The sequence below is a fragment of the Puma concolor genome, chromosome F2, assembly GCF_028749965.1.
Source record: "Puma concolor isolate L17-30 chromosome F2, mPumCon1.1.hap2, whole genome shotgun sequence".
Classification (NCBI taxonomy): Eukaryota; Metazoa; Chordata; class Mammalia; order Carnivora; family Felidae; genus Puma; species Puma concolor.
The window spans coordinates 79,927,426-79,953,951 of NC_141684.1; the positions used below are offsets into that span (position 1 = coordinate 79,927,426).

At 39.8% G+C, this 26,526-nt stretch overlaps 1 protein-coding gene across 7 annotated transcripts in view; it reads left to right on the forward strand.

Moving 5' to 3' along the window:
• The window catches only part of PXDNL (peroxidasin like), a 429,117-nt gene extending 406,456 nt beyond the window's left edge, over positions 1 to 22,661 (forward strand). For 6 of the 7 annotated variants that reach the window (XM_086695273.1, XM_086695274.1, XM_086695276.1 and 3 more), the window contains 4 exons: positions 69 to 183; positions 4,754 to 4,883; positions 19,684 to 19,797; positions 20,568 to 22,661. In XM_086695273.1, coding sequence (XP_086551399.1) covers positions 69 to 183; positions 4,754 to 4,883; positions 19,684 to 19,797; positions 20,568 to 20,690 — 482 coding nt within the window. In that variant the 3' untranslated portion in view covers positions 20,691 to 22,661. Of the gene's footprint in view, positions 1 to 68; positions 184 to 4,753; positions 4,884 to 6,499; positions 8,229 to 19,683; positions 19,798 to 20,567 lie in introns of those variants that run through there. The other variant, XM_086695277.1, reaches the window with a different exon arrangement.
• Positions 22,662 to 26,526: the final 3,865 nt, after the last annotated feature.

Consider the following 26,526-nt stretch of genomic DNA (forward strand, 5'->3'; position numbering starts at 1 on the left):
CTCAAGTGCTAATCAGGACGGTGATGCCAATGTCACACGACGCTCACGTGGATGCTTTTCCCCCACAGGCTGTAGGAGCAGAGGACAGTTGAGAGCATTCGCACAAGAGTCTCGAAAGAAACGCTCTGCTCAATACAGCTATCCTGATGAGCAAGATAAGGACTTACGTGATCTGAGTCGTGGGTATGTACAGAAGTATTTAATTTCTTTAGGCTGTTTCCTAGAGATTTGCTTCAAATGTACAGTTCGAGGGGTTTTATAGGAACCACAGTCGACTCATTTACATGCAGGATAACTTACACGAAGATGGACAAATAAATAAATTTTGTGATAAATATGGGTCCCTTTTCGCCGTGAACATCATATCCAGGGCAGGCTTGGCAGGAAATGCTTCTCAACAAAGTACAGAACATTGCACATCGTGAGTGTTATTTTCGATTCCTTAAATCGCATTATGGATTTTGCTGTGTTTTAAATTCTTTTTGAAAATAGGAAACTCAGCATATTGTTTGTAAGAAAAGCAATAATGTTTATCAAGTTAAGTTGAGTTGAGTTCATGTACAGTCGGTTGCAAGGAAGGTTTAATTTGTGACCAAGATGGGATATTTTTGAACTCTTGGGAAATCGGGAAATGTCTATCTTGTTACTTTGAAATTTGTTAGGACTTGTCTTGTGACACTTATATACGAGCTTCATCTATGGTTACTTCTTCACGTTTGTCCTCACATTGTCTCAGAAGCTTCTGAACACGGAAACAGGATATATTCAAGTAGTTCCTTTTCACTGAGTAAATATCAGTAGATGCTTGTGTAATTAAATTACCCAAAACAACAAACAAACAGAACCTTTGTAATTCACAGCCCCCTAGGAGGGGTACGTTGTTACCACACACTAATAGCTTTGTCCTTCATAGCAGCCTCCTAAGTGTTATAATTCAGCCAGATTCAAAGTACATCCTTGAAGTTCCTGTCTTCAATTAAAGTGGGAATTTGTGAAGTAAGATTTACTTACTGTCTTGTAAGATTTGCCGTCTAGGAGGGGAGGCAGGGTCATCTGATGAGAGAGACGGGTAAAGGCTTCAGATTCTGGCACAGGTTCATGGCGTTTCCACTACGTGATTCCAAGTCATGTAAAAGTTCAGAATCTCCGCTTCCTCGACTGTAAAATGGGCAATACTTTCTGGGATCGTTATGTTAGGAATACGTCTGTGTGACGCACCTAATGGTCATGTGGGATGTGGTGTTTTATAGGCATTCCATAAAAGCCAGGATAGCAAATGCTGTTCCGGTGCTCACTATATGCCGAACATTCTTTTAAATACTACGCAAATAGTAACTCATTGAACCAAAGCGCTCGTGCAGGTACTGATACGAAATCGAATTCGGATGCCGTGTGGTTCAGAACAAGGTGTAGTTAGTGCTTCTGGGCCTTTAGCCTAGGCAGAGGCAGTATCTTGAGAAAGCGACTAAGGTTTTGATGAAGGTTTAGGGATTACCAGTGTGGAAGAACAGTGAGCATAGTCATGGGAGCAAAGAAAAGTGAGGTGTGTGTTTGGAGAGTGGTAAGGCTGGCGTGTCTGAACGAGCAGGTGTGTTCAGTGCTTAGGGATGAAGAGCATTCCGGAAGAATGTTCTATAAAAGGAGATGGAGGCAGAGAAAGAAAGGGCTTTAATTCCAGGCTAAGGAAGGAAACCTATTCCATATGTTCCTGGGGCCCCTTCTTGCAAGGTAATTAGACCGCGGACCAGGAGCCGGAGCCCCAGTGAGAACCATCTGTAAATAATTTAAGTGGCAGAAAACAGTCACTGGGCCGTTACGTAACTTAGCATTTCATTTGCTTTGTAATTCACTCTCCTCCGTGACATGCTTCACCAGAGAAAACTTGGAAATAGATGTTGGCCCACATATTTGCAGGCAGGTTTTCTTTTCTTACAAGATGTCAGTGGGGATGTGGCTCTGACGGTCATGTCCACATGTATGTGGCAAGGACAGCACAGCCAGTACCTGCCTTCTGCCCCCTCCCCCCCCCACGGCCACATCCAGGTCCTTCGAAAAGATTCATTTCACTTGTTTGGAGGTGATAACTGAATGTATGATATTATCCACACTCTTAAGATGATGGTGACCTTGTCAAAGTTGCGCTCACATGCGGCCTTTTGTCACTCGGCTACAGATTGGACGATTTCAATTTCAGCCTCCTGCCAGTCTTCCCGTATTTTACACTCACACACTTTGCAATTGGGAGTTATCGTTGACGTGACAATAAAAAGATAATAGCAGCTTTGTTTTGTCCTGTAGCGACGTACTTCAGTGACCCATTGTAGGTGGTTCTGTGCTGCTCGGGCACAAGACATTCGTATGACGGAAGGTTGGGGGGGGGGGTGTTCCAGGGGAAACCCGACCGAGTTTGCTGACTGGCTCCTACAGGGCCAGATCCCCTCGATCGCCGTGCACAGAGCACGCAGGCTATGACTTCACTCGCGCTTTTCTCCGCACATTCGTCTTTCTTGCATTTACCCTCCCTCACTTCAACACACTGTTCATGAGTTTGCATCACTTTAACTTGACAAATATTACTCTTCTTTCATCACAAACTCTATGCTGAATTTCATGCTTCTACTAAGAATTGAAAATGTAGTGGGGCACTTGGGTGACTTAGTCGTGAAGCATCTGGCTCATGATTTCGGCTCAGGTCGTGAGATCCAGCCCTGTGTCTGGCTCCAGGCTCAGACTCCCTCTCTCTCTGCCCCTCCCCCACTTGCTAGCTCTCTCTCTGCCCCTCCCCCACTTGCTAGCTCTCTCTCTCTCTCTCTTTTTCATAAAATATTTAAAAACGGGAGTTTAAAATACAACAACATCCATACTGTCCATGTTTTCTTTCATCCACCACCACCCACCAACAATCTCCCCAGCTAGTATCTTTGTCTGTTTTCTCTCCTCCCACATTGCCTGAAACAAATCTAATCAGGCCTAAAATGTGTGGTTAAGAAAGGACTTCTAAATTTTGTTTCTAAAAATCCTGATTTGCATCTAGCTGTGCAATTTAATAGCTGTATAATATGGACATGTTAACAACCTTCTAAGCTACAGTATTCTCATCTGAAAAACAAGGCTGTTTCAAGTATCTCTTAGCACCGCTGGGTGCCTTGATTGAGGTGATGATGTGGCCTCCGGGGCAGAACAATCAGAACTGCAGGGTCCCTGAAATGGGTAAAGAACTACAGTCTGCTTTATTTAGCCTCGGTGACTCACCCACACCCCCTACTCCAGGCAGAAGCCATTACTTTCTTCTCTGTCTTCCTCGTACAAATGTTGTATTTCCTGCTCGCTGGTCACCCAGTCTTTTCTGAGAGAATGTGAGCAGCCTCCTTGCTGGAAAGCACCCCCACATCTGTGTAGTGTAATGCCGGTCACATGACCCACCCCCCCACATCCTTGTTCCATTGTAAACACCATCCGATTGTGTAAAATCTGGTCTTGCCAATATCAGCTACTCCCCACGTTCCTGCATTCAACGCGTTAGATCTTGGTGATGCCTTTAGACAATCATGCAGACTTCTTTGTGGTTAAATCCCTCTGGTTAGACGCTGATGATTTACAGGAGAGAGCACTATGAAGACAAAAATCTCAGATAATTTTAATTCAAATTATCCATTGTCATTAATATCATTCATATCGACACTTGTGCCCTTGAATTGATTTGAACACAGCATCATAGTAAAAGCTGGTGTATGGTCCCTATTGATTCGTGGCACCTCTAAGTCAGTGTCTTAAGGGACATAGAGTTGATCTAGTGACTGAGCGTAACTGGCAGTGGTAACTTCTGTTCTTTTCCAGTGCTACCTTTTTCTAACTTCTCTCCCTCTGATGAAAACTCTGTAACGTGTCCTTGGTTTAGGAATTGTTTTACAAGCTCATGGGACATGTCTGGCAAGCCATTTTCTTACTCAACAATAGAGGACATACATCAAGCAGAACAAAGGGGAACAGTTTGGAAAGTTACGACGACTTCTACACAAGGAACAACTTTTAACAAAATTTGGAAAAAAAAAAAGAAAACTTGACATAGCATGTCAAGTAAATCAAATTTATATATAAATATTTTTAACAAGATAGCATAATCATAGATGGGTGGAACTTTCATTTCAATTTTCTAAACTCATTATTTACCTCTGTCTTTTGAGAACTTCAGTTAAGCTCCAGGAATTATCTTTTAAATTCAGCCCGAGAATTTTTATTTCCTTTTATTATCGACAATACTGAGCTATTTTGCATCTGGTTTAAGATTAGATTTTTGTCAGACTAGTATTCTTATCTTAATTTAGTTCTTGCCATGAATTTATAATAGAGCAAGGAACTTTCCCACCTGGGTGCTATATAATATATAATATTTAACTTGTCACTGGTGTTTCACTGTGAAATGAAATGAACAATTTTTAGCAAAAGACATAATTTGAGATCTAAATAATATGTCAAATAGGTAATACTTCATGGCATTCCCTTTATTTCCTAAGAAACATTTCCTTATCATTTTAAGTAAACTATGTGAAGCAGATGTGACACTCTGGATTGTCTCCTTAAGTGCCATTTAATTTTAATTTCTAATTCCAGTCACATCTTTTTCTTTTGATGGTCACACAGAGCAGCAGTGACAATGCCATGTACATTCCAATGCCTGAGGAATACTTGTTGATTTTTTTTTTATCATGCAACTTTTATTTTTCAACGTTTTATTTGCTTCTTGTACACACAGGCAACAAGATCACTTGTCCGTAGTTGAAGATGGTAGAAATGTGACGTTTCTGGCAAAAACAGAGTTTGCCCAAGATTTCAGCAATTTTGCAGCAGAAATTCAAAAAACCATCAAAGCTCTCAGAGAACAGGTATGTTCCCACGCCCAAATAATACGCCCTTATTGTATAGATTGGAATAAATAGATTAAGAAAATCTGACCAATAACTCTGTAAGTATATAGCACAATACCGGGATAATAAAATGGGGTTATTATATATGTGGAGAGCTTCCTTGTAATAGTTGAATTCAGGGAAGGAGGACTTGGGTAAAACCCACATCCTGTCTACTAAATGCCAATGTGTTCCGCACAAAAGGGTTCCTGTGTCGGGGGCTCTGTTCCTGCTCAGTGCATCCCTAAATAGTTGTGTTTGATTCTCTCTTCATCTCTGTGGATGTACATAATTTGTAACAGGCACAACGCGCACTTTTCTTATAATTTTTTTTTTTTTTTTGAAATGGAGTCAAGCAAGCCTCTTAGGGATTACTGCTTTGTCTGGCTTTCCTTTTCTGAAAAAGTGATTGTTGAAAATGAAATTTCCACATGCCTCCGCACTTTTGCTTATTTTCTCAGTTGTCCTGGCTCATGGTTTATTTCACTTTTCCTAAAACTTGGGAAGGAACCCATGAGAGATTTGGCTTGATTAGAAATGGCAATTCGATGGTTTTATTCAGACATGGAGTCTGATCTCTTTCAAGGCACGGTGCCATGCTGGCTGTTCCTTTGACTTCAGTGTTACTGGCTTTAGTATATGCTTTCCTTTGTACCGTCAGCGCCTTGAGGCAGAAAGCACTGCGGGGGGGTGTGAGAAGAACCCAGGGTCTGCTGCCAGGAACTTCCGATTTTACGAGTTGTCTGACCTGGGCAATTTATGTAACCACTCAGAGCAAGTGTCCGGCCTCTGGACTTTCAGGAATGTAATGAGAATCATATGAGATTATATGGCAGGGGCACTTTGCAAACAGTAACCCTCTCAATGTATTACTGTTGCGTGTGAACATAAACATATCATCTCGCATAGAAATGGGCAATTACCTGCTTGCTGTGTGTGCCACCCTGAGGGGCTGGCCGCAGCCACGGTCCGCATCAGTGCTCTACCTACCCATCGGTGCCCGTCCTTGTGATCAGAACGCCCACTTGTCCGGTCACGGGTCCAATCTGAGTCTGAACATAAATCTGAAAGATGTGAAGCATTGTTTCTAGAAGGTTATTCTTAAAGGTTCAGGTTATTCTATCTTGGCCTGGTTGAGGTGACCTAGGACTCTGGGACATCACTGAGTCTGGGAACCTCTCTTTCATTTGCAGTGAGCTCACATGTCGTAGAGGAGATAAATTATAATGGCAGGACAGAGTCCTTAGCACTGGGCTGCAGAAGGTGGACCCTGCTGATTTTAAACACTAGTCCATTTATTTATGTAGGAAATTCTTTTTATCATAAACCTCTTTTATGGGATTTGCAGACACAGGTAGAATCCATAAGCAACATTTCAGTCCAATTTTATCTACACGTTGTTGGTGATAATTACACCTTTGGTATGTTTTATAGTGATTAGAAGCATCCCAGATACCCTAAGACTACAGTAGCTGGCCCTGCTACGTGTCCAATAACACTCTGCGGTCGCACATTATCTCTAAATCTATCCAGAAAAAGTGTTTTTCCCTGTTAATTTGCTCTGCTCTTACATTCCATTGTAAATTTCTTAATAGCCGGGACGGTCTCACCGCTGGATTCTCTGTGCCTGACACATAGTACAGTAAAACCTTGGTTTGCCAGCATAATTCGTTCTGGAAACGTGTTTGTGATCCAAAGCACTTGTATATCAAAGCGAATGTCCCTGTAAGAAGTAATAGAAACTCAGATGATTCATTCCACAACCCAAAAATATTCACATAGAAATGATTACAATACTGCAATATAGCGCAAAATAATAAAGAAAATACAAAACGTAAAGAAAAATAACTTAACCTGCACTTACCTTTGAAAACCTTCATGGCTGGTGTGAGGGAGACAAGACAAAGGAGGGCTATTGCATGGGACGACTTTCACTATCACTAATGGGCCATTGTAAACGCTCACCCGAATGTTGACTATAGTACAGTATTAATCAACTCCTGTCATATACTGTACTTAATGTAACTGACAATCAGGCAGCAGAGGGAAGGGTCTGACTGAAGAGTCAGCCTGACCTAGAATGAAGCAGAGCATTCCTAAGCTTACTCTTGTATGGAAAATCAAAGGACTGTCCATAGGTCCTTTGAAGGGACAAAAAAATATACTAATGCCAGTTGTGCGCACCTCCCAACGTTCTGAAAAATCACTGATTACTGACAAACACCGCGGCCTGAGATTGAACTTTCTAAGCATGGGTGATGATCCCCCAAAATCCCGCAGTGAGAGAGAGAGAGAGAGAGAGCTGGCGAGCCAGCAAGAAGAACCATGGGCTCGGTTGTGATCACGTGACATTCAGCATCACGTACTCCTCGTGTTGCAAGACATCACTCGTTTATCGAGTTAAAATTTATTAGAAGTGTTTGCTCTTCTGGTGGAACACTCACAGAACAGGTTACTCGCCATCCAGGGTTTTCCTGTGCTTGTTGAAAAGCAGTCTTTTTGTTGTAATGCAAAGAGTGTCAGAGCTATCAGGAATACAAAGGGTGTTTTAGGACCGGACAAGGCCGGAAGAGGCAGTTAAAAGGTCCTGAGAGCTCTTCTAGAAGTCCGAGGTTTCCCTTCCACAGATGGGAAGACGTTGCAGTGGTGCACAGAGCTGCGTGAGCGCTGAATGACGCCTAACAAAATCTTCACAGGTAAAAAATGGGATAAAGAAACAACTGTGTTGTAATACCAGCATTGGGAAATCAATGCAGATCGTGTAAAGGAGATTGAACAAGGAGAAGAGTTGAGAATGGAACACAGAGAAATGGAACCCATTTCCTGGGTGGCTCTCAGGAGCGTCTACAGCTACACCTAGGACCAGAGCAGTAGGCACTCAGAGGTGGACAGGAAGAAGACAGGAGTGCTGAGGGCAAGCCGTATTTTCAGATATGAGGAGCCCTTAGGATTTGCTACGAATCTGTCATTACTGTACAAAGACCTGAGTTTCAATGTTGAAATGGTGAAAAGTGAGCCTCTTAGCTAAAGACAGACATTTCTGACGATGCAGCGTGTGCAACTTTGTGGCTTTTCTATTGCCCGTCAACATGGGCATATCCTGTAAATAAATAAAAAACAAAACTCAAACCCTTTGATGTATGAAAAATGAGCATCCAGATAAAGTCATGTGTATTTTTCTTGGTCAAATTGAAGACAATGAAGAAGTAGATTAAACAGGATATGGAAACAGTGGTCCATAGTGGTACTCATCACACAGGAGATTATTGTTGTTCTTGAGACCTGTCCCTTGTCTATGATAAAAGATTCCAACCTTCATTATTAGCGAAGGGTTTCGACCTTTACTTTCTAACCCTAGGTGCATTATGTCTACGGGGCTGAGATAGTGTCAGTCTTGACAGTTTCTGTTGTTTGTCGTTTACATTTATTAGGTGATTTTGGAATGTCTAGAAAAGATATGCATTGATGTTGATCCCTTAACCATGATATAATCAAAGTAATGAAAGTGGTCTGCAAATTCCATGGTATTCTAGCTGCATTGTAATCGGTGGATTATAGCGGATTATATTTGCCCTTTAAATATGATTCTGATCATTGCAGAGATAATTAGAGCCAAAGCTACACTCAGAACATTTAATTATTTCAGTTTTTGATAGTGCCTGATTTACTTGGCTGTGGAGGGTGTCTGGTCGGGGAGGTGGTTGTATACAATAAATAATGAGATGATATTTAAAAAAGTATACCTTTAATTAAAAGTAAACTCTGAGCGAGGTTTTCAAATTGGTGTCACAGTAAGTACTTTATAAAGAATAGTTGAAACTTGGGGACAAAATCTCAGATCCCTGGTATCATGTTGAATGAATATAGAGTATAATAAGACATATATCAGACTCAAGCCATCAGATTTTTTTTTTTTAATTTTTTTTTTCAACGTTTATTTTTTTTTTTATTTTTGGGACAGAGAGAGACAGAGCATGAACGGGGGAGGGGCAGAGAGAGAGGAAGACACAGAATCGGAAACAGGCTCCAGGCTCTGAGCCATCAGCCCAGAGCCCGACATGGGGCTCGAACTCCCGGACCGCGAGATCGTGACCTGGCTGAAGTCGGACGCTTAACCGACTGCGCCACCCAGGCGCCCCAAGCCATCAGATTTTTAAAAGAAAATCCAAGCCATCCAAATCAGGTCTTAAACCACTTATTTCAAGTTCTATTCAAGTTAAATAAGGTAGACAAGGTTGCATTTAATATTTAAAATTAATAAGATAAGCATATACTATATTTTGGTATAAATGTCAACACATAAAATTGAACCGTGGTCTTCATATGGTATATGCTTTTTCCACAACGCTTTAGTATAATGGGTATATTTTCTCCTTTTCTAGGACCCTATCATATAGGTGTTTATTACTTTATGGTTGAGGTTTATGTTGTGTTTATACCTCTGTCGTTGTGACATCATTAGCCAGAGCTAGAATTTACTTAAAACATTATAGGCTAGGAATTTATCTTGCAGATAGAGCTTTTGCTTGTAGAAAAGAAAATGTCCTGTATATTTTGATGCAATTTCCAGGGCCACAAGGTGAGAAAAAATGGAGTCTACCTGTTTTACTATATGGAACTAAATTTTCACAGAATTAGATAATCATGACAGGCAACTTATTTTTCTGTCACTTTTCAGAAATTGTATCGTACTCAGTCAGATCTCAGACCTTATGACACAACTCAAAAAGTGCCTAATTTTGAGTATTGACAAATAGCACAGGGGAGATGCACACATCTCACTGAACTATTTGCATGTGTTTACTTAAAATCATTTGGAATACCACATCAATTTTATGACATTTTAGAGGGAATTTTATTTTCTGATAGTTTCTGATAGTTTGTTATTTCTTGTTATGGTTTTTTTCAATAGAAAGATGAAATTCTGAAATTAAATGTAAACTGTAAGCTTATTTTATTACCCAAGGGGATGTATTGTATAAGTCAGGTCTCAGTGAAAATAACAGAACCTCCTCTAGTTGTTCCAAGAAATATTGGATTTTCATACAAGAAGTCAGAGGTTTTCACAACTGTTTGGAAAAGTGAGAGGAACAGAAGTCATAGAATCAGGTGCGGGAAGCTATTTGGTCCACAGGAGTTTACCTGGAAGCCACAGTGAATCTCAGCAGTTTTGCAGAAGCCTCGAGGTCAGCCTGTGTACCTGTTAACAACCGTGCTTGAGAATAATACTGCTCTCCTTCCCAATCCTACCTGAGCACCTCTCATGGGTAGGACTAACCCAGAACCAGACACGGAAAGAGATTGGGGTATGGTTGTCTAGATTTCTCCTGAGATCTGTGGAAAGGTGCAGTTGATGATAAGTTAATGATAGGTAATCCATGGCCCATATTTAGGCAAGATCATATATTTTGCTGTAACTTGGTAATTGGTTGGGTGGTGGGAAGGACGGAATGTGAAGCTAGAAAGACACCTTGTGGTCACAAAGACAAAATTCTTGGTCTGAATTCAAATTCGTTTAAACAAACAGTCCAACGGGTATGAAGAGAGATATACAGAGCAATAGACTGACCATTGCAATTTATTAAGCCAAAGTGAGTCTTTTCATGAGTTCAATGGGGGCAAAAATAATAATAATTTAGCCTGGAGAAGAAAAGCATAAATTATAACTGTTCCAGAAAACCCAGATCCATCACTTTATTGAACAAGTGTATGAGGATGAGTGAAATAAAGGAATCAAAGATACTCCAGAGGCTTCTGTTGAATTAAGGGACAGGTAATGTTACCAATGTAACATTAACTAATGTAACAAACCATGGAAAGTGAAACAATGAAAGCTAAAGGAAGTTGTGACATACATAAGGAACAGAAAGATGTCAAGTATGGCTGGAGAGTAGGTAATCAAGAATAAGAAAAATGATATGAGGTGAGTCTGATGTTAAAAGTACTTCTGGTAAGATCCCCCATGGAAGTAAGGAACATGTAATTGGACACGGGAGGATAGATGATCCTTGTTACAAGTGGCAAAGAACTTAGGTAATTTATGTCTACTGTTTTGTGGAACTCTAACCTGTGAGCGATGACCTTGGATATCTAGCTGAGGAGATTTCTAAGCAAAGTATTGAAGGAATGTTCTGACTTAACCTTCCTGCTTATAGGAAAATGCAAAAGGAGAAAGAGAAATTGCAAAAGGAAATGTTAAGCAAAAAGCAACTAGAACTTGAAGATTTAGAAAATTCTCAGCTTCTCCTAGGTACCTATCTGTGAGAAATGAAAACATAGATCCACATGTGAACTTGTATATGAGTATTCGGAGTAGTGTTATTCCAAAAGTGAAGATAACCCAAATATTTATCAACTGATCAAACAGAATGTGGTGCGATGCGATGGAATATTTACTTGGCTGTAGAAAGGAATCGAGTACTGATACATGCGACAACACTGAGGAGCCTTTAAAAACATTTCGCAGGGCGCCTGGGTGGCTCAGTGGGTTAAGCGTCTGACTTCGGCCCAGGTCATGATCTCACAGTCTGTGAGTTCGAGCCCCGCGTCAGGCTCTGTGCTGACCGCTCAGAGCCTGGAGCCTGCTTCAGATTCTGTGTCTCCCTCTCTCTCTGACCCTCCCCTGTTCATGCTCTATCTCTCTCTGTGTCAAAAATAAATAAAACATGAAAAAATAAATAAATAAAAAAATAAAAACATTATGCTAAGTAAAACAGACCTGTCAGCAAATGTCACATACCACACGATACACAAGCTGTCCAAAGCTGTAAGGCTTGTAAACAAATCTATAGATTTGTAAACAAAACAAATCTATACAGATAGGAAGTAAAGCTAGTGGCTCCGGGAGTGGAGAGGGAAATGGAGGTTGAATGCTGATGCATACAGTGTTTCGTTTTGGTGTAATGCAGTGTTTTAAAATTCGATCGTGCTGATGATTGCACAGTTTTGTGAATATACTAAAAAACACCGAAGGAGAGAGGTTTTCTAAATTCCTTGGGGTTTTCAACATAGACGACCCCGTCATCTGTGAATAAAGGCAATTTTGTATCTTTCTTTCCATCTATATACCATTCATTTATTTTTTTCCCTTTTTATATATATATATTTTTTTAACCTTTATTCGTTTTTGAGACACAGAGAGACAGAGCATGAGTGGAGGAGGGACAGAGAGAGAAGGAGACACAATCTGAAGGAGGCTCCAGGCTCTGAGCTGTCAGCACAGAGCCTGATGCGGGGCTCAAACCCACAAACGTGAGATCATGACCTGAGCTGAAGTCGGACACTCAACCGACTGAGCCACCCAGGCGCCCCTATTTATTTTTTTTATTATTTCATTACGACTAATGCTGTAAGATAGTAAATGTAAGATAAAGAAATATAAGATGATTTACTAGGACTTCTAGTAAAAGTTTGACTAGGACTGGTGAGAAATGAGTTCCCTGTCTTAGGTGAACAGCACCCTGAATCTCATCATTGAATATGATGATTTTTGTAGCTTTCTAAAATCAACTTGTGAGAATTCCTCATTGTTACGAGTTACTGAGAGTTTTTATCATGAGTAAGTGTTGGATTTTGTCAAGTCTTTTTTTGTTACTGGTATCATAAACATATGATTTTTTTTTTTTTTTTAGTCTGTTGATATCATAGATTCCACTAATTGGTTTTGGATGTTAAAAGCCTTGTCTCCCAGGAATGAATCACACATGATTATGATACGTAAGTGTTGTTATACATTGTTAGATTAAATCTGCTGTGTTGTTGCAAATTTAACCATCCCGGTGCATGAGAGGTACTGGTTGGTAGCTTTCTGTTCTCCTAGTTCTTAATCTGGCTTTGGCTTTAAGTATTCTGTTGGCTTCTATGTTCTGGAAGGGGTTGCGAAGTATTGCTCATATTTATTTCTCCTTTCAGTGTAAGTCACCAGGGATTCCATCTCGGCCTGGCGCTTTCTTTGTTGGGAGGTTTTTAAATTACTGATTTAATTTTTTAATAGATACAGGCTGTTCAGGACATCTATTTCTTGTGTGAGTTTTGACACTTTGTGTCTTTAAAGTAGCTGATCCATGCCATCTGTTCCTTGAAATGTACGACTAAAAGCCCTAAACATCACATTTAAACCAACAAAGGAAGACTCAGAATGGTGGAGAAAAGAAAGTTTTCTGGCTAGTGACCGTGGGCCCCAAGGAACAACGTAATGTTTCCCGGGTTTCAGTGTTTTTGTTTTTTCCTCACGTACCCCAGTTTGGAGCTGAATAGTCTGGCAACTTCGAAACGACAATAGGTAGAAGGAAAGAAAGGCCCAACGAAACCTCACTCTCTCTAGGCAAAAGACCAGGAAATGGGCGGCCTAGTGTTAGAGAAAACTCGCAGGCTATAACCACCCTACCCCAGCTAAACAAAACAGACAGAACTGTGAGGCCACCCACTGTCAGCAGTGCTCCTCGGTGAGGAGCCCAGACTCCCACCCACTCCAGCTGTATTGAGGCATCCTGACATCCCCGGTGAGGCTACTGTCCTAGGAGGCCAAGCAGAAAACAGGGACTTGCATCCCTTGTAGGTGGCTGCCATCAAAAGCAGTGGAGACTGTGGGCACTTCCGCTCTTACCCAGTAGTGGTGAGGCACCCCTCTCCTTCCCCACTGGGATGGTGTCAGAGGAGGCCTCTTGGACAGTTAGGACCTTCCACTGCTTCCCACTGGTAATGAGATCACTGTTTCCTTTCCCCACCCGGTGGTGTTTGTGGAGGCTGGGTGAGGAACAGTCAAAAAACGTACCTACCTTTCCCAGCTAGTGAGGTATAAGTGGAGGCCCAACTGAGAGCCAAGACTCTCAACTCCATACAGTATTAACGAAGAGTACTCCCTTGGGCATCAGCAGAAACCAAGTGGGGAACGTAGACTTCTACTCGCACACGGCAGCAACGGTGTGGTGCCCTCCTTCTCCTGCTAGAGCAGTTTCAGAGGAAAACACCTGCAGCAGAAGGTTTAAATAACAGCCAGAGTTCTCATACCATAACACTCAAGATGTCCATATTCAATAGAAAGTTACTCATCGTGCCAAGAACCAGGAAGATCTCAAATGGAATGAGAAAAAAAAAAAGACAGTGGAATCCAACGCTCAAGTGACAGAGATACTACAATGATATGAGAGGGATTTTAAAGCAGCCACCAGGAATTCAAGGAAAAGAACACAGGGAAGTGAAAAACAGAAACCACAAGTAGAAAACAAAACAAATACTTAAATTGGTATATTTAAGCCCTAACAGAGCAATACTTTTATTAGATGTAAATATTCTAAATATCCCGATTGAAAGACAGATATTAACAAACTATTTAAAAAGCATAACGTGGGCGCCTGGGTGGTTCAGTCGGTTAAGTGGCCGACTTTGGCTCAGGTCATGATCTCGCGGTCTGTGAGTTCGAGCCCCACGTCAGGCTCTGCGCTGACAGCTCAGAGCCTGGAGCCTGCTTCAGATTCTGTGTCTCCCCTCTCTCTGACCCTCCCCCATTCATGCTCTGTCTCTCTCTGTCTCAAAAATAAATAAACGTTAAAAAAATTAAAAATAAATAAAAAGCATAACCTAACTCTAAGCTGTCTACAAGAAACTAACTTCCAAGGTAACAATATAGGAAGATTGAATGTAAAATGGTGGAAAATATATATTATGCAAACATGAATCAAAATAAAGCAGGAGTAGCTAAGTTAATTTTGGAGAAAACAGATCTCAGAGGAAAGATTACCAAGGACAGAAAGGGATATTCTATAATGATAAAAGAACCAACCGCAAAGAAGACAAGTCTTAAGCATACATGCACTAGTTAAGAGAACTGGAAAATATTTGAAATATATGGAGCAAAAACTAATAAAACTGAAAAGAGAAATAGACAAATCTGCTTAGTTCAAAACTTTAACACTCCTTTCTCAATGATACAGAGAACATCTAAAAGGAAAAGTCAGTAAGTTTCAGAAGAATGCAAAAATGTCTTCAAACAGTAGGATCATTTGTATAGCATACTTGCTCTAACATAACAGAACACTCCGTCTTTTCAAGTGCCCATCTCCAGGACCAAAACAGACTTTATTCTGGATTATAATAGAAACATTAATACATTTTAAAGAATTCAGGTCATAGAGAGCTTGCCTTCTGAACACAGCAAAACTTATTTAAACTTATTTCTAGTAAAACTAGAAATAAGAGAAAAGCAACAGGACAGTGACCAAATACTTGGAAAGGAAGCAACACACTTTTGAAGAGTCCATGAATCAAAGAGGAAGTGTCAAGGGGAAATAAAAAAATACAACGAACTGAATGAGAATGGAGCATAAATTAACACAAAGTAGCACAGAGAAGGAAATTTGTAGCCCCAAATACAGACAATAAAAAAGAGGAAGTGTCTCTCAAATCAATGTAAATTTTTATCTCAAGAACCTAGAAAAGTAACAACTAAATAAATTCAGTGCAAAAAGAAGGAAAAATCTTCACACCTAAATTTGAAAACTTAGATCAAGTGCACTAATTCCTTGAAAAACACAAACTACCAAAATTCACCCAATATGAAATAGATTATTTGAGTAGCTTTATAGCTGCCAAAGAAATTGAATTATTAATTAAAAAAAATCTCTTCCCCAAATTCTTATGTGCAGATGGCTTCACTGGAGAAGTCTACCAATTTTTAAAGAAAAACTAACAGTAATTTTCCAGTAATAGCAGAGGAAGGAATACTTTTCATTTTTTGAAAATAGTATTAATCTGATACCAAAAACTAGACAAAAGCAATATAAAGACAGAAACCACAGACCAATATCCCTCAGGAATATGGATGCAACAACTTTTAATAAAATATTGGCAAATAAAATATAGCAATACATGAAAAGAATTATACAACATAATTAAGTGGAGTTTATTTGAGGAATACAAGACTGGCTTAATGCTCAAAATCAATCAGTGTAACCCACTGTAATGTAGTAGGCTAAATGGTGAATGATTGAATGCTTTCCTTCTAGAATTGCCAATACATAAGGATGCCCGTTGTCACCATTCGTATTAATCACAGTGATGGGAGTCCTTGCCAGTGTAATAAGGCAAGAAAAGGAAAAGGTCTACCGATTGGAAAGAACGAAAGAAAACTATTTTAAGATGATTTTCTAAGAGGTCTTAGAAAATTTCAAGAAATCTACCAAACTATTCCAAGAATTGATAAGTAAGTCCACCAACGTCGCAGGATAGAATATACGCAAGATAAACATACAAAAATAAATTGTATTTTGGTACACTAGCAATAAGCACATGGGAAAATAGGCAAAAGAAAGTTATGGTCCAGCATGTTTTTTGACTTCCCACCAAACAGCCTCTTATTCCCAAGACTTTATAATTAAGTCCAGAACAAAATTTCATCGTGCATTATATCTCTTATATTTATGGTACATAGTTCTCAGACTATTTCCCTTAAATAGTTTCTTTGTCATTTGAAAATACTTTATTCCCCTGAGCTCCAGGAATTTACAATGGATGTGTTGCTGTCATTTGTCTATTTTGCTTTTCTATACTTTTCTCCTTGAGGATAGAAATTGTCACCTAAATATCTTTTTCATACCTTAGAATTGCCTCTCCTTTTTTTTTTTTTTTTTTTTTTTGTTTTGGACTTACTCAACATTACTAATGTTTTCATGTTCTCAGTATTTTTAGAAATAAAAGTATTGTTGTTTTTGTTTTTTGTCTTAGTCTTCTAGACCATAATCACTAACATCTCTAGAGATTTTTATGATTTTCGTTCACCCATGATCCTGCTCAGGCAAAGACTAATTCAGTCCACATCTGGTCATTGTAAAACCCTATCATTCCTGCCTCCATCATAATTTTTAATTTATCCTACAATCGTCTCCATTCTCACTGCTTACATGAAGCCATAGATTTAGCCTTTTAGTTCATCAGTGTTTAGCTGGCATATACTGCATACTTAATAATATTATTGGGTAATGAATAAATTAACGAACAATGGATGCCACTTCCCAAGTGTAGCCACTATAATAATAAATTACCCCCAAAGGCCCATCCTGCTGTCCTACTTCAACCCAAATGTGGTCAAATATCTTACATGATCAATTTTATTTATTTATTATTTTATTTATTTATTTATTTATTCATTTATTTATTTATTATTTTTACATCAAGACTTTTTGTTTCCTTCATGAATGCCAAGTTCATGAGTATTCTTGGCTCTTCAAAATGTAGTCCTAACCCATTTTTAAATCTAATTTCCAAATAACTTTTTTCACGTTTTATGTTTTTCTTTCCCCCAAGGTTAAAATCTCACTGTTCACCCTCCCCTCTTATTAACTTCATTCACATATTTTCCCTCTAGCTGAAATGCACTGTCCCCTTGCCCACATGCTCATGTACATAAATACTCCCATAGCCAAATGCCATCTTTATTCAAGGCCTAGCACAAGTACCATTTAAATTGTAAGTTCTTCCCTGATTACTCCCTTTTCTACTCCATTTCCCTAGAAATAATTGTTTTTCCTTGAAATCCCATGCCATTGTGTGTATGCTCTTATGACACACAACATATGGGCTTGTAGCATACTTATTTTTGCACAAATCCTCTCTCCCTTACTATACTGCAGACTCCTTAAGAAGAGAAACCCAGGAATATTTATCATTGTAGTCTTCCCTAGGACTAGCTGACATATAGCAGGTGCTCAATAACCATTTAAAAATAAATCATTGCTTTTACGTCTTCAGGACATCTAATTTGGTCTCTTGTTTGTATCCAAATTTTTCTTGGCACAGCAGTTTCTGTCACAATGGTCAAGTCTTTGAAATTGTTTTATAATTTCCCACCAAATAACAGAGTTCAGAGAATCTGAAAGGAACGTTCACTAGAGGAGAAAAACATAATGATTCTTAGACACACACTAGAAAGGTCTTTTGAGAATATAGGATCTAGTGCTAATGACGCTCATATGAGTTTGCTAGCACAGAAGTCACAAACACCACAGGCTAGGTGGCTTTACGACAGAAATTTATTTCTCAGAGTTCTGGAGGCTGGAAGTCCCGGATTAAGGTGCTGACAGAATTGGTTTCTCTTGAGGTCTCTCTCCTTGGTTTTCCTCTTCACACGAACTTGTCACTGGGTGTCTGGACCCTAATCTACACTTCTCAGAAGGACACCAGTCACTGGGTGAGGCCCCATCTCCATGACCACATTTTAAGTTAATTACTTAAAATTTTTTTTAAGTTTATTTATTTATTTTTAGAGATAGAGAGAGAGAGAGCGTGAGCGAGCCATGAGCTGGGGAGGGGCTGAGAGAGAAGGAGAGTGAGTCCCAAGCAGGTTCCACACCATCAGCACGGAGCCCGACATGGGGCTCAAACCTACAAACCGTGAGATCATCACCTGAGTCAAAACCAAGAGGCGGGTGCTTAACCAACTGAGCCACCCAGGTGCCCCATTAAGTTAATTACTTCCTTAAGGATTTTGTCTCCAAATACAGTCACATTCTGAGGTATTGGGGGTTAGAGCTCCAACATATGACTTTTGGGGGACACTGTTCAGCCCATAGCAGTGCAGCTGCAACTTTCCTAAGTCATTCAGTGCTCTTGGACTTAGCCTCTTCTTTTGGAAAACTATATTATTTTCATCCTTTCTAAAATTCCTCTTAATTAAGCATCTTTAATTTCTCTGTGGACCATTACTCTTTTGTAATGCGTTCTCTAGAATGTATCGTGGCGAACGTCACCATCATTTAGGGGCCTTGTGAAACCTGGCACTTCGCAGTCTTGCATTTTTCTCTCTTCCCTCCCCCCAGGCCCACCAGCGAGCTCCACCTGCCCGGTGGCGTTTCCCACTCTCACTTCTCCCTTTCCCAGCTGAGCCCATGTGGATCTCCTCTGCCCTCACTGGTTTGCCTTCATAATGTCCTTACAGTGATCACTGATTCTTCCCCCATTGTCTAGAGACTGTAGTATCTAAATTAATTCATCAGACTCTTAAGGTCCTGATTTTTTTGGCTGCCTTGACTCCCTCAACACTCCCCCTGTGCCTTTTACCCTTCCACAGCAATTTATATTCCCGAGATACTGACCTGTTTGTGGTCCCCATGCTTTGGTCAGACGTTTTCCCTTTTGTCTGAAATGCCTTTTCCCTGCTCGTTCTGAATGATTTTGTCACATGTCCGCTTACAGCTCAAATGCTTTTCCCCACATGAGGCCTCCCTTATTCCCTGAGGGAGAACCGAGGGAGGGTTGCCATCTGCTTTCCCTCTGATGTACGTACCCTCATTATCTAACTGTGACTTCTTGACCCGCCGTTCTACCAAATCTTAAGCTCCGGGACACCCTGGATTGTTTTATCTTTGAAATCTAATAAACATTTGTTCAAGGAATGCTGTTTGTGATCACCTGAGTGCAAGAAAATAAACTCTTGACTTGTTGAATTAAGATGAATGACTACCGAGAAGATTTCTCTCAAATATCTAATTTCACTCATTTGATTCTAATCCTATTCTTTTGTAACTTACCCGTGTCGGATATCAGATCCATCTTCAATATTTTGCCACATCTAGGGAATTATTAGCTTCGACCTGGGATGACTGAGCTTCAGTAAGTTTGGGGTAAAAAAAAAAAAAAAGTTAAGAAAAATTATGTTGGCTTTGAAGTTTCTTTTGCCCTCTAGGTGTGTGCTCACACGATAGAGCATTTCATCACACCGTGTTAGTTATCTGCTTTGTTGCCACTGTTTCAATTCCCACTTCCTTTCCTTCGCCTCCTCTGTCAGATAAACAAGCTGGAGGCACGCCTCAGGCAGGCGGGATGCACGGATGATGAAGGGATTCAGAGGAGAGACCAGGAACACTGGATGAAAGACGCCTGCATTCGCTGTACGTGTAAGGTACGCGTTGCCAGAAGTTTCTCCATCTTCCTCCTCCTGTTTTACTCCTGCTAGCCTGCCACTTGAGACGTAGCTGAAGAATTCAAGAGAGGGACTACGGTCTCTCTCGTGAGTAGATTTGAGGCCTATTTTCAAGGTCAAGCTACTGATGTGAGTTCTTGAGGTTTCTGGTTATCGATGTAACTACGGCCGCTCCCTAAGGAGCACTTGTTGGACACCATGTGGGCTTTTCCCATGTTCACTGATGATTGAGGGAGCTGATGCTCCGGGTGTTTAGTGGGCTTTTCCCAAGGTCACACGGGTAGACAGAGGCAGAAATGGGGCTTGAGTTCATCTCCTTGTTCTCCAGTCAGGCTCGCGATGGTGGTGTTGCCTGAAAGCACTTGGTTAGGTGTTAAAACATGTCTCCTGGGATCCACCAGAAGGGAGCAGCTCAGTGTTTCTCGAGTTGAGTTTTTGCACAGAGCTGATGCCGATCGCTGCGGCCTCTCCCCACAATGAAAACCCACGAGCTTCCTCGTGTACGTCACACCCCGCGCCCTACGGTTTGGGAGGTAGCATTTTATAAGCCAGAACTTCCAGCCTCGCCTTTCGTGCTGCACGTTTAGGAATAAGGCATCAGGCAGGGTTACGTGTAAAAATGAGCTCATACCGTGGGTAAGTTTTTGTGACATTGAGAGAGCCAATCAGAGTGCGTGTCAGCAGAAACTTTTAAAAAGGTCACTCCACGGTCAGAAACATGGACATAAGCTTTGAATGTTGCCTTTCAGAGTGGCCAGGTCACCTGCGTGGTGGAGACTTGTCCCCTGGCTGCGTGCCCCCGTCTGGAGTCGGTGAAAGGAACCTGCTGTCCGGTTTGCGGAGACCCGGCCGATTCCCCGGAGAAACGCTAACCAGTGTCATCGCTCTTGAGCCCCGAGTGGGGGAATTTCTCGGGAAAAGACAGGCACGTCGGACTTCAGTACTTTTCACCCGGAGTCACACTCCAGGCGCAGAAGTCACTGACAAAGTAGTTCATTTAACTCTCCGACACACGGGAGATCTTTTGTCTTTCCATCTTCTAATGTACCGTAAAGTAATGCAAAAATTCAAATCTATAAAGTACATAGGAATTATTTTATTGTAAGAAGGATTTCGTATTGAAAGCTACCAGTTTTATTTGCCGTACATGGAAATGAATATCATGCGGCATTGTTTTGTTTTTTGTTTTTTGTTTTTTTTTTTTTTAGACCTGAGGATTGTGAAAAAGCTCGCATGTCAAAATTCAGAGAGATTTTATGATCTCCAGGAATTTTGAGAGAATGCGTTTTGCACTCAGAGAAATCATCTGGAAAGATTTTTGCGATAGCTTCGGCACAACGTGTGATGTTGCTTTCCTCATTGTGCTCTGTCTTTTGCGTCTAGAACCTAGATAATGGCCAGATTTTGCTGGAAACGCACTTCCCTTAACCGTCACTAGGCTCTAACTTGTAGAACATTAGGGGGAAGTCAGGGAAAGTATAATTTGGGGGAGCTTGCTATGTTGTACATTTGGCTGGGAAATACAAACACTGTGAAGGGAACGAGGCTTCAAAGGAGCATGGCACAATACCTGCCTTTCCCTTGTGCCATTCTTGTCACGTGTGAGGTGTCGAAATTGAAATTCTCCAAGTGTGAGCAACTTGGGAACAACTCAAATCTGAATTTACTGTCAGAAAAATGGGAAATGCCTGCAGCTTAAACGAAAGTTCGTGCTATGAGGTTTCTTCTAATTTTGGCACTCTGTATAGCATCTCAAATACAACCCAATAAAAAAATAAAAATTAAAAAATACAGCCCAATAGAGAACAGGTTTAGCTATACTCAGAATTGGATGTTTAGTAAGTTAGGTGAGTTTCTTATAATCAATGCTTTTAAAATATTGTGCACCCACATGTAGGGGTTGGTTACAGTTGTTGGTAGATTTCTTTAAGAAATTCTTTGTTCTAGAACCTTCGAGGAGAGACTTCATGTAGTGTCCTGCTCAGCGAGGCTCTTAGGGTGATAACTCTACTGATACCCAGTTGCAAAATAGACATTTAACAACAGGCATCATCTCCCAGTATTTAGAAGCATTGCGTAAAGTGCAGGACACCTTTTAGTCAAAATATCCTCATGGTTTTAGTATTATGAGTGAAGAAAGATGTTTTTGGAGTTCGATGATGCACATCATTATTTTAAAAATGTGCTGGTGATCCCCTCCCAAGATCCCAAATAACTTCTACGAAAAAGTTTACGGGCAAAACGTAGTATGTCCTAAAGGTTTGACATTTGATGCCTTTTGAAATCCAAAATAATTTCTACTTAACGTTTCGAAAGGCAAAACGTAGCAGGTCCCAAAAGCTTGACATTTGGTGGCCTTTCAAAACCCAACAAAGTGAAATGAAGCCAAACCTCATGGAAGTGTAATTTGTTCCTCTGAAACAACCACAGCAAGCGTATTGCAAATGACAGTAACACAGCTAAGAGTTGAGTCATGTTCATTTGTCATTGTATCCTTTTCTTCAAGTTGAAGCAAGACCTGCATGGTATCTCGTGTTATTTTTTATACCCTGGCCACATGTTAACATGGATGCCACCTGGTCAATGTTTGGTTCATTAACCATAAGCAAATATCAAAATAACAGCATCAAATTATCATTTAAAATGGAACACGGGAATTTTAAAGCTTGTCCGTCAGTCGACAATTGGAAAATATTCAGTCCCCCTTACAGATATGGTTATAATGCAGATTACCTTTCTTCTTTCTTCATTTTACTGCATTTCATTTATTTCACTATGTTTTTTAAATGTTTCATTTTTAAAAGTTCATATTGCACACAATAAAAATTTCAAATATTTCCCAAGGATATATAAACCTTTGTATTCCATTCCTGCGGTCCAAATGCGAATACTGTTTTCAGTTTTGTATGTGTGTGTGCGTGTGTCTTTGTGTGTGTGTATTCTTCTATATGTTTTCTAGGCCACACAAGTGTGATGACACAAGTGTTTCTTCCTTAGTGATTTTGTTTATCCCAGGGAACCATAAAACACTGAGAATCCAAGCGTATTCGTTACCAGTATTTGACATGTTATATTCTGCCATGGAATCTGCTGGAGGTAAAATTTAATGTTTCTTACGTGCGACGCCTCTCTCATCTGGGAGAAAGGAGGGATCCACAGGAGGGGTTTGCAAAGAAGATGAAAGCGTTCTTGGGCTTCGTCTTTTCCTGACGTCCTCTGCTAAAGAAAAGCAGTTTTTTAGCCACGTTGTACGATTGCTTGAAAAGGTAGGAAAATTTCTCCTCTCTTTCAGGGGCTCTTTAATGTCTACTCTTTCTCTCCTCTGTGTATAAGTGGTCCCCCTGCACATGGAGCTACACACCATGTAGTTGAAGGGGTGTAGACCGTTTTTATTTGAGATTGGCATTTAAAAATAGAGCATTTAGGGGCGCCTGGGTGGCGCAGTCGGTTAAGCGTCCGACTTCAGCCAGGTCACGATCTCGCGGTCCGTGAGTTCGAGCCCCGCGTCAGGCTCTGGGCTGATGGCTCAGAGCCTGGAGCCTGTTTCCGATTCTGTGTCTCCCTCTCTCTCTGCCCCTCCCCCGTTCACGCTCTGTCTCTCTCTGTCCCAAAAATAAATAAACGTTGAAAAAAAAAATTTAAAAATAGAGCATTTACCTGACAAGCAGTCTTTAACACTCACACACGGCAAATAACAATGTTTAAGAATGAGTCCTTATATTGACCTATTACGATCGTGTGGTCAGATCATGTGATCAGTTTGTTAAGGAGGCAGAGGTAGGAAGATTTGTTGGGCATTTGGGTAAGCAGTTTTGCATTTTTTAGCTTAATTGTGAACTGATGTTAATATAGACTTACTGGACTGTAATTGAACTGCAGTTCCTTCAGACATGCCTTGCCCAATGTCATGTGTAATGCATTTTTATTTGAAAATAAAATATGGTTTATTAGTAAATTAAATCAAGTTCATGGATAGCTCACACAGAAATCTTATCTTCCATTTTAGGAAAGAGGCACTTTATTAAGAGCCGTATTTGGTTGAGCGTCCTCAACATTTATTGGCATGATAGAGTTTGTAAAAAGCAACGTAAAACCGATTTGTTCCTCGTGGGTATGCAAAACGAGGGATGGTGTACTAAACATATGTAGTGCTAACATTTCTATCGTAAATATAACTCTATATGCTATGTTTTTAGCCCTTGTATTAGATAATTTGCAGACTTTTGTTTCAAGCATCAGAAATGAATCCGTTTAAATTTGCATCTCAAACATAAACTAGAGGTATAGAATATAGTATATTTCTCCAAATTATGAAACTCATTTTGTGTTCTAAATATACTTTGTAAAACAAGTGAGGAGAATTTCTTTAAGCTTAATTATTAACAGAAATATGTTATATATATATATATATAAAACATCTACCTGGCATATATATATATATATATATATATATATATATATATATATATAAATATGTGGTACTATTATATACATAACAATATTATGACATATATATAATATAGATTATATGTAAGTAAACATTAAAATAGTATTCTCTTCTCTTATATCTTGCTACCAAATATTGGTGTACGTTTGGAATCTGTGTGTGTGACAATAATCTAATGTGAAGAATTTTTACTTGTTTTTTTATCTTTGGAAGGGGTATATACTATCTAATTATTTATTCATTATTTATCTAGCTACCCATCATCCATAATTTGGTCAATGGGCTCGAGAATACTCTTAATTTCATGTGTGTGAATATATCTTCAAATAGTAGGAATAAAGGAAGATCATTTAAGGAAGGATCTCTGACTCAAAATTTAAAATATATTGTATGTTTCTATTTCTATGTATCACATTATTGAATAAAAATCAGTTGTTTACTTAAAATACAAAAAATGTACATTAGTATAATGTATGAATATTATAAACTAACACAAATTCATAGTGTCATTTTTTTTTTTGTAAATTTTTTTTTCAACGTTTTTATTTATTTTTGGGACAGAGAGAGACAGAGCATGAACGGGGGAGGGGCAGAGAGAGAGGGAGACACAGAATCGGAAACAGGCTCCAGGCTCTGAGCCATCAGCCCAGAGCCTGACGCGGGGCTCGAACTCACGGACCGCGAGATCGTGACCTGGCTGAAGTCGGAAATGTCATTTTTTTTTTTAAGAACAAAACTGTTTCTCTAAAAGGTGAAGAGATTCATTTAAATCATTCCAATTTTTTCCTCCTGTGGAATAATTACTTAGGAACCTTTTATTTAAAATTAAATTAAATTAAATTGAAAATTTAAAAATGTATTTATTTAAATTTAAGTCAGTTCACATGCAGTGTAGTATTGGCTTCAGGAGCAAAACCCACTGATACATCACTTACCTACAACACCCAGTGTCCATCCCAACAAATACCTTCCCCGATGCCCCCATCACCCACCCACCTAGCCCATCTCCCCACCAGCAGTCCCCAGTCTGCTCTCTGTTTTCAAGAGGCTTTTATGGTTTGCCTTCCTCTCTGATTTTATCTTATTTTTCCTTCCCTTCCCCTGTGTTCATCTGTTTTCTTGCTTAAATTCCACATATGAGTGAAATCATATATTTGTCTTTCTCTGAATGACTTATTTCACTTACCATAATACACTCTAGTTCCAGCTACATTGTTACAAATGGCAAAATTTCGTTCTTTTTGATCATCCAGTAGTATTCTATTGTGTGTGTGTGTGTGTGTGTATATATATGTCATGTATATATATATATATGTATATATATGTCATGTATATATATATATATGTCATGTGTGTGTATATATATATATATATATACACCATGTATATACCATATCTTCTTTATCCATTCATTGGTTGATGGACATTTGGGCTCTTTCCATCGTTTGGCTGTTGTCGATGGCGCTGCTATAAACATTGGGGTGCATGTGCCCCTTCACCTTTGTATCCTTCAGATAAAAACCTAGTAGGGCAGTTGCTGGATTGTAGGGTAGCTCTATTTTTAACTTTTTGAGGAGCCTCCACACTGTTCTCCAGAGTGGCTGCACCAGTTTGCACTCCCACCAGCAGTGTAGAAGTGTTACCCTTTCTCCGCATCCTCGCCCACATCTGTTGTTGCCTGAGTTGTTCATTTTAGCCATTCGGACAGACGTGAGGTGGTACCTGACTGTGGTTTTGATTTGTGTTTCTCTGATGAGTGATGTGGAGCATCTTTTCATGTGTCTTTTAGTCATCTGGAGGTCTTCTTTGGAAAAGTGTCTATTCATGTCTTCTGCCCGTTTCTTCACTGTATTATTTGTTTTTGGGGGGTTGAGTTTGAGAAGTTCTTTATAAATTTTGGATACTAACCTCTTATATGATATGTTATTGGCAAATATCTTCTTCTGTTCTGTTGGTTGCCTTTTAGTTTTGTGATTTAAGAGTACTTTCAATGGGTCATTCACCAAGAGTACATCTACTTGAGCAACACAGGAGAAAGCATCTGGCATTGTCCAAAGAATGTAGACCTTGCTCTCATGTCCTCCAGGACCAGGAGGAGTTAGAATGAGAATTATAGTGAATTTTGAATTGGTATAGATTCCATTTATTCAACTTTTAAAATAAAATACCATGTCAAACTAAACAAGTTGAATAAAGGCTAAATAAACTGATATAAATTACCTATCCGAAGTGGTAACAATGTTTTGGGAGCATCAGGACTA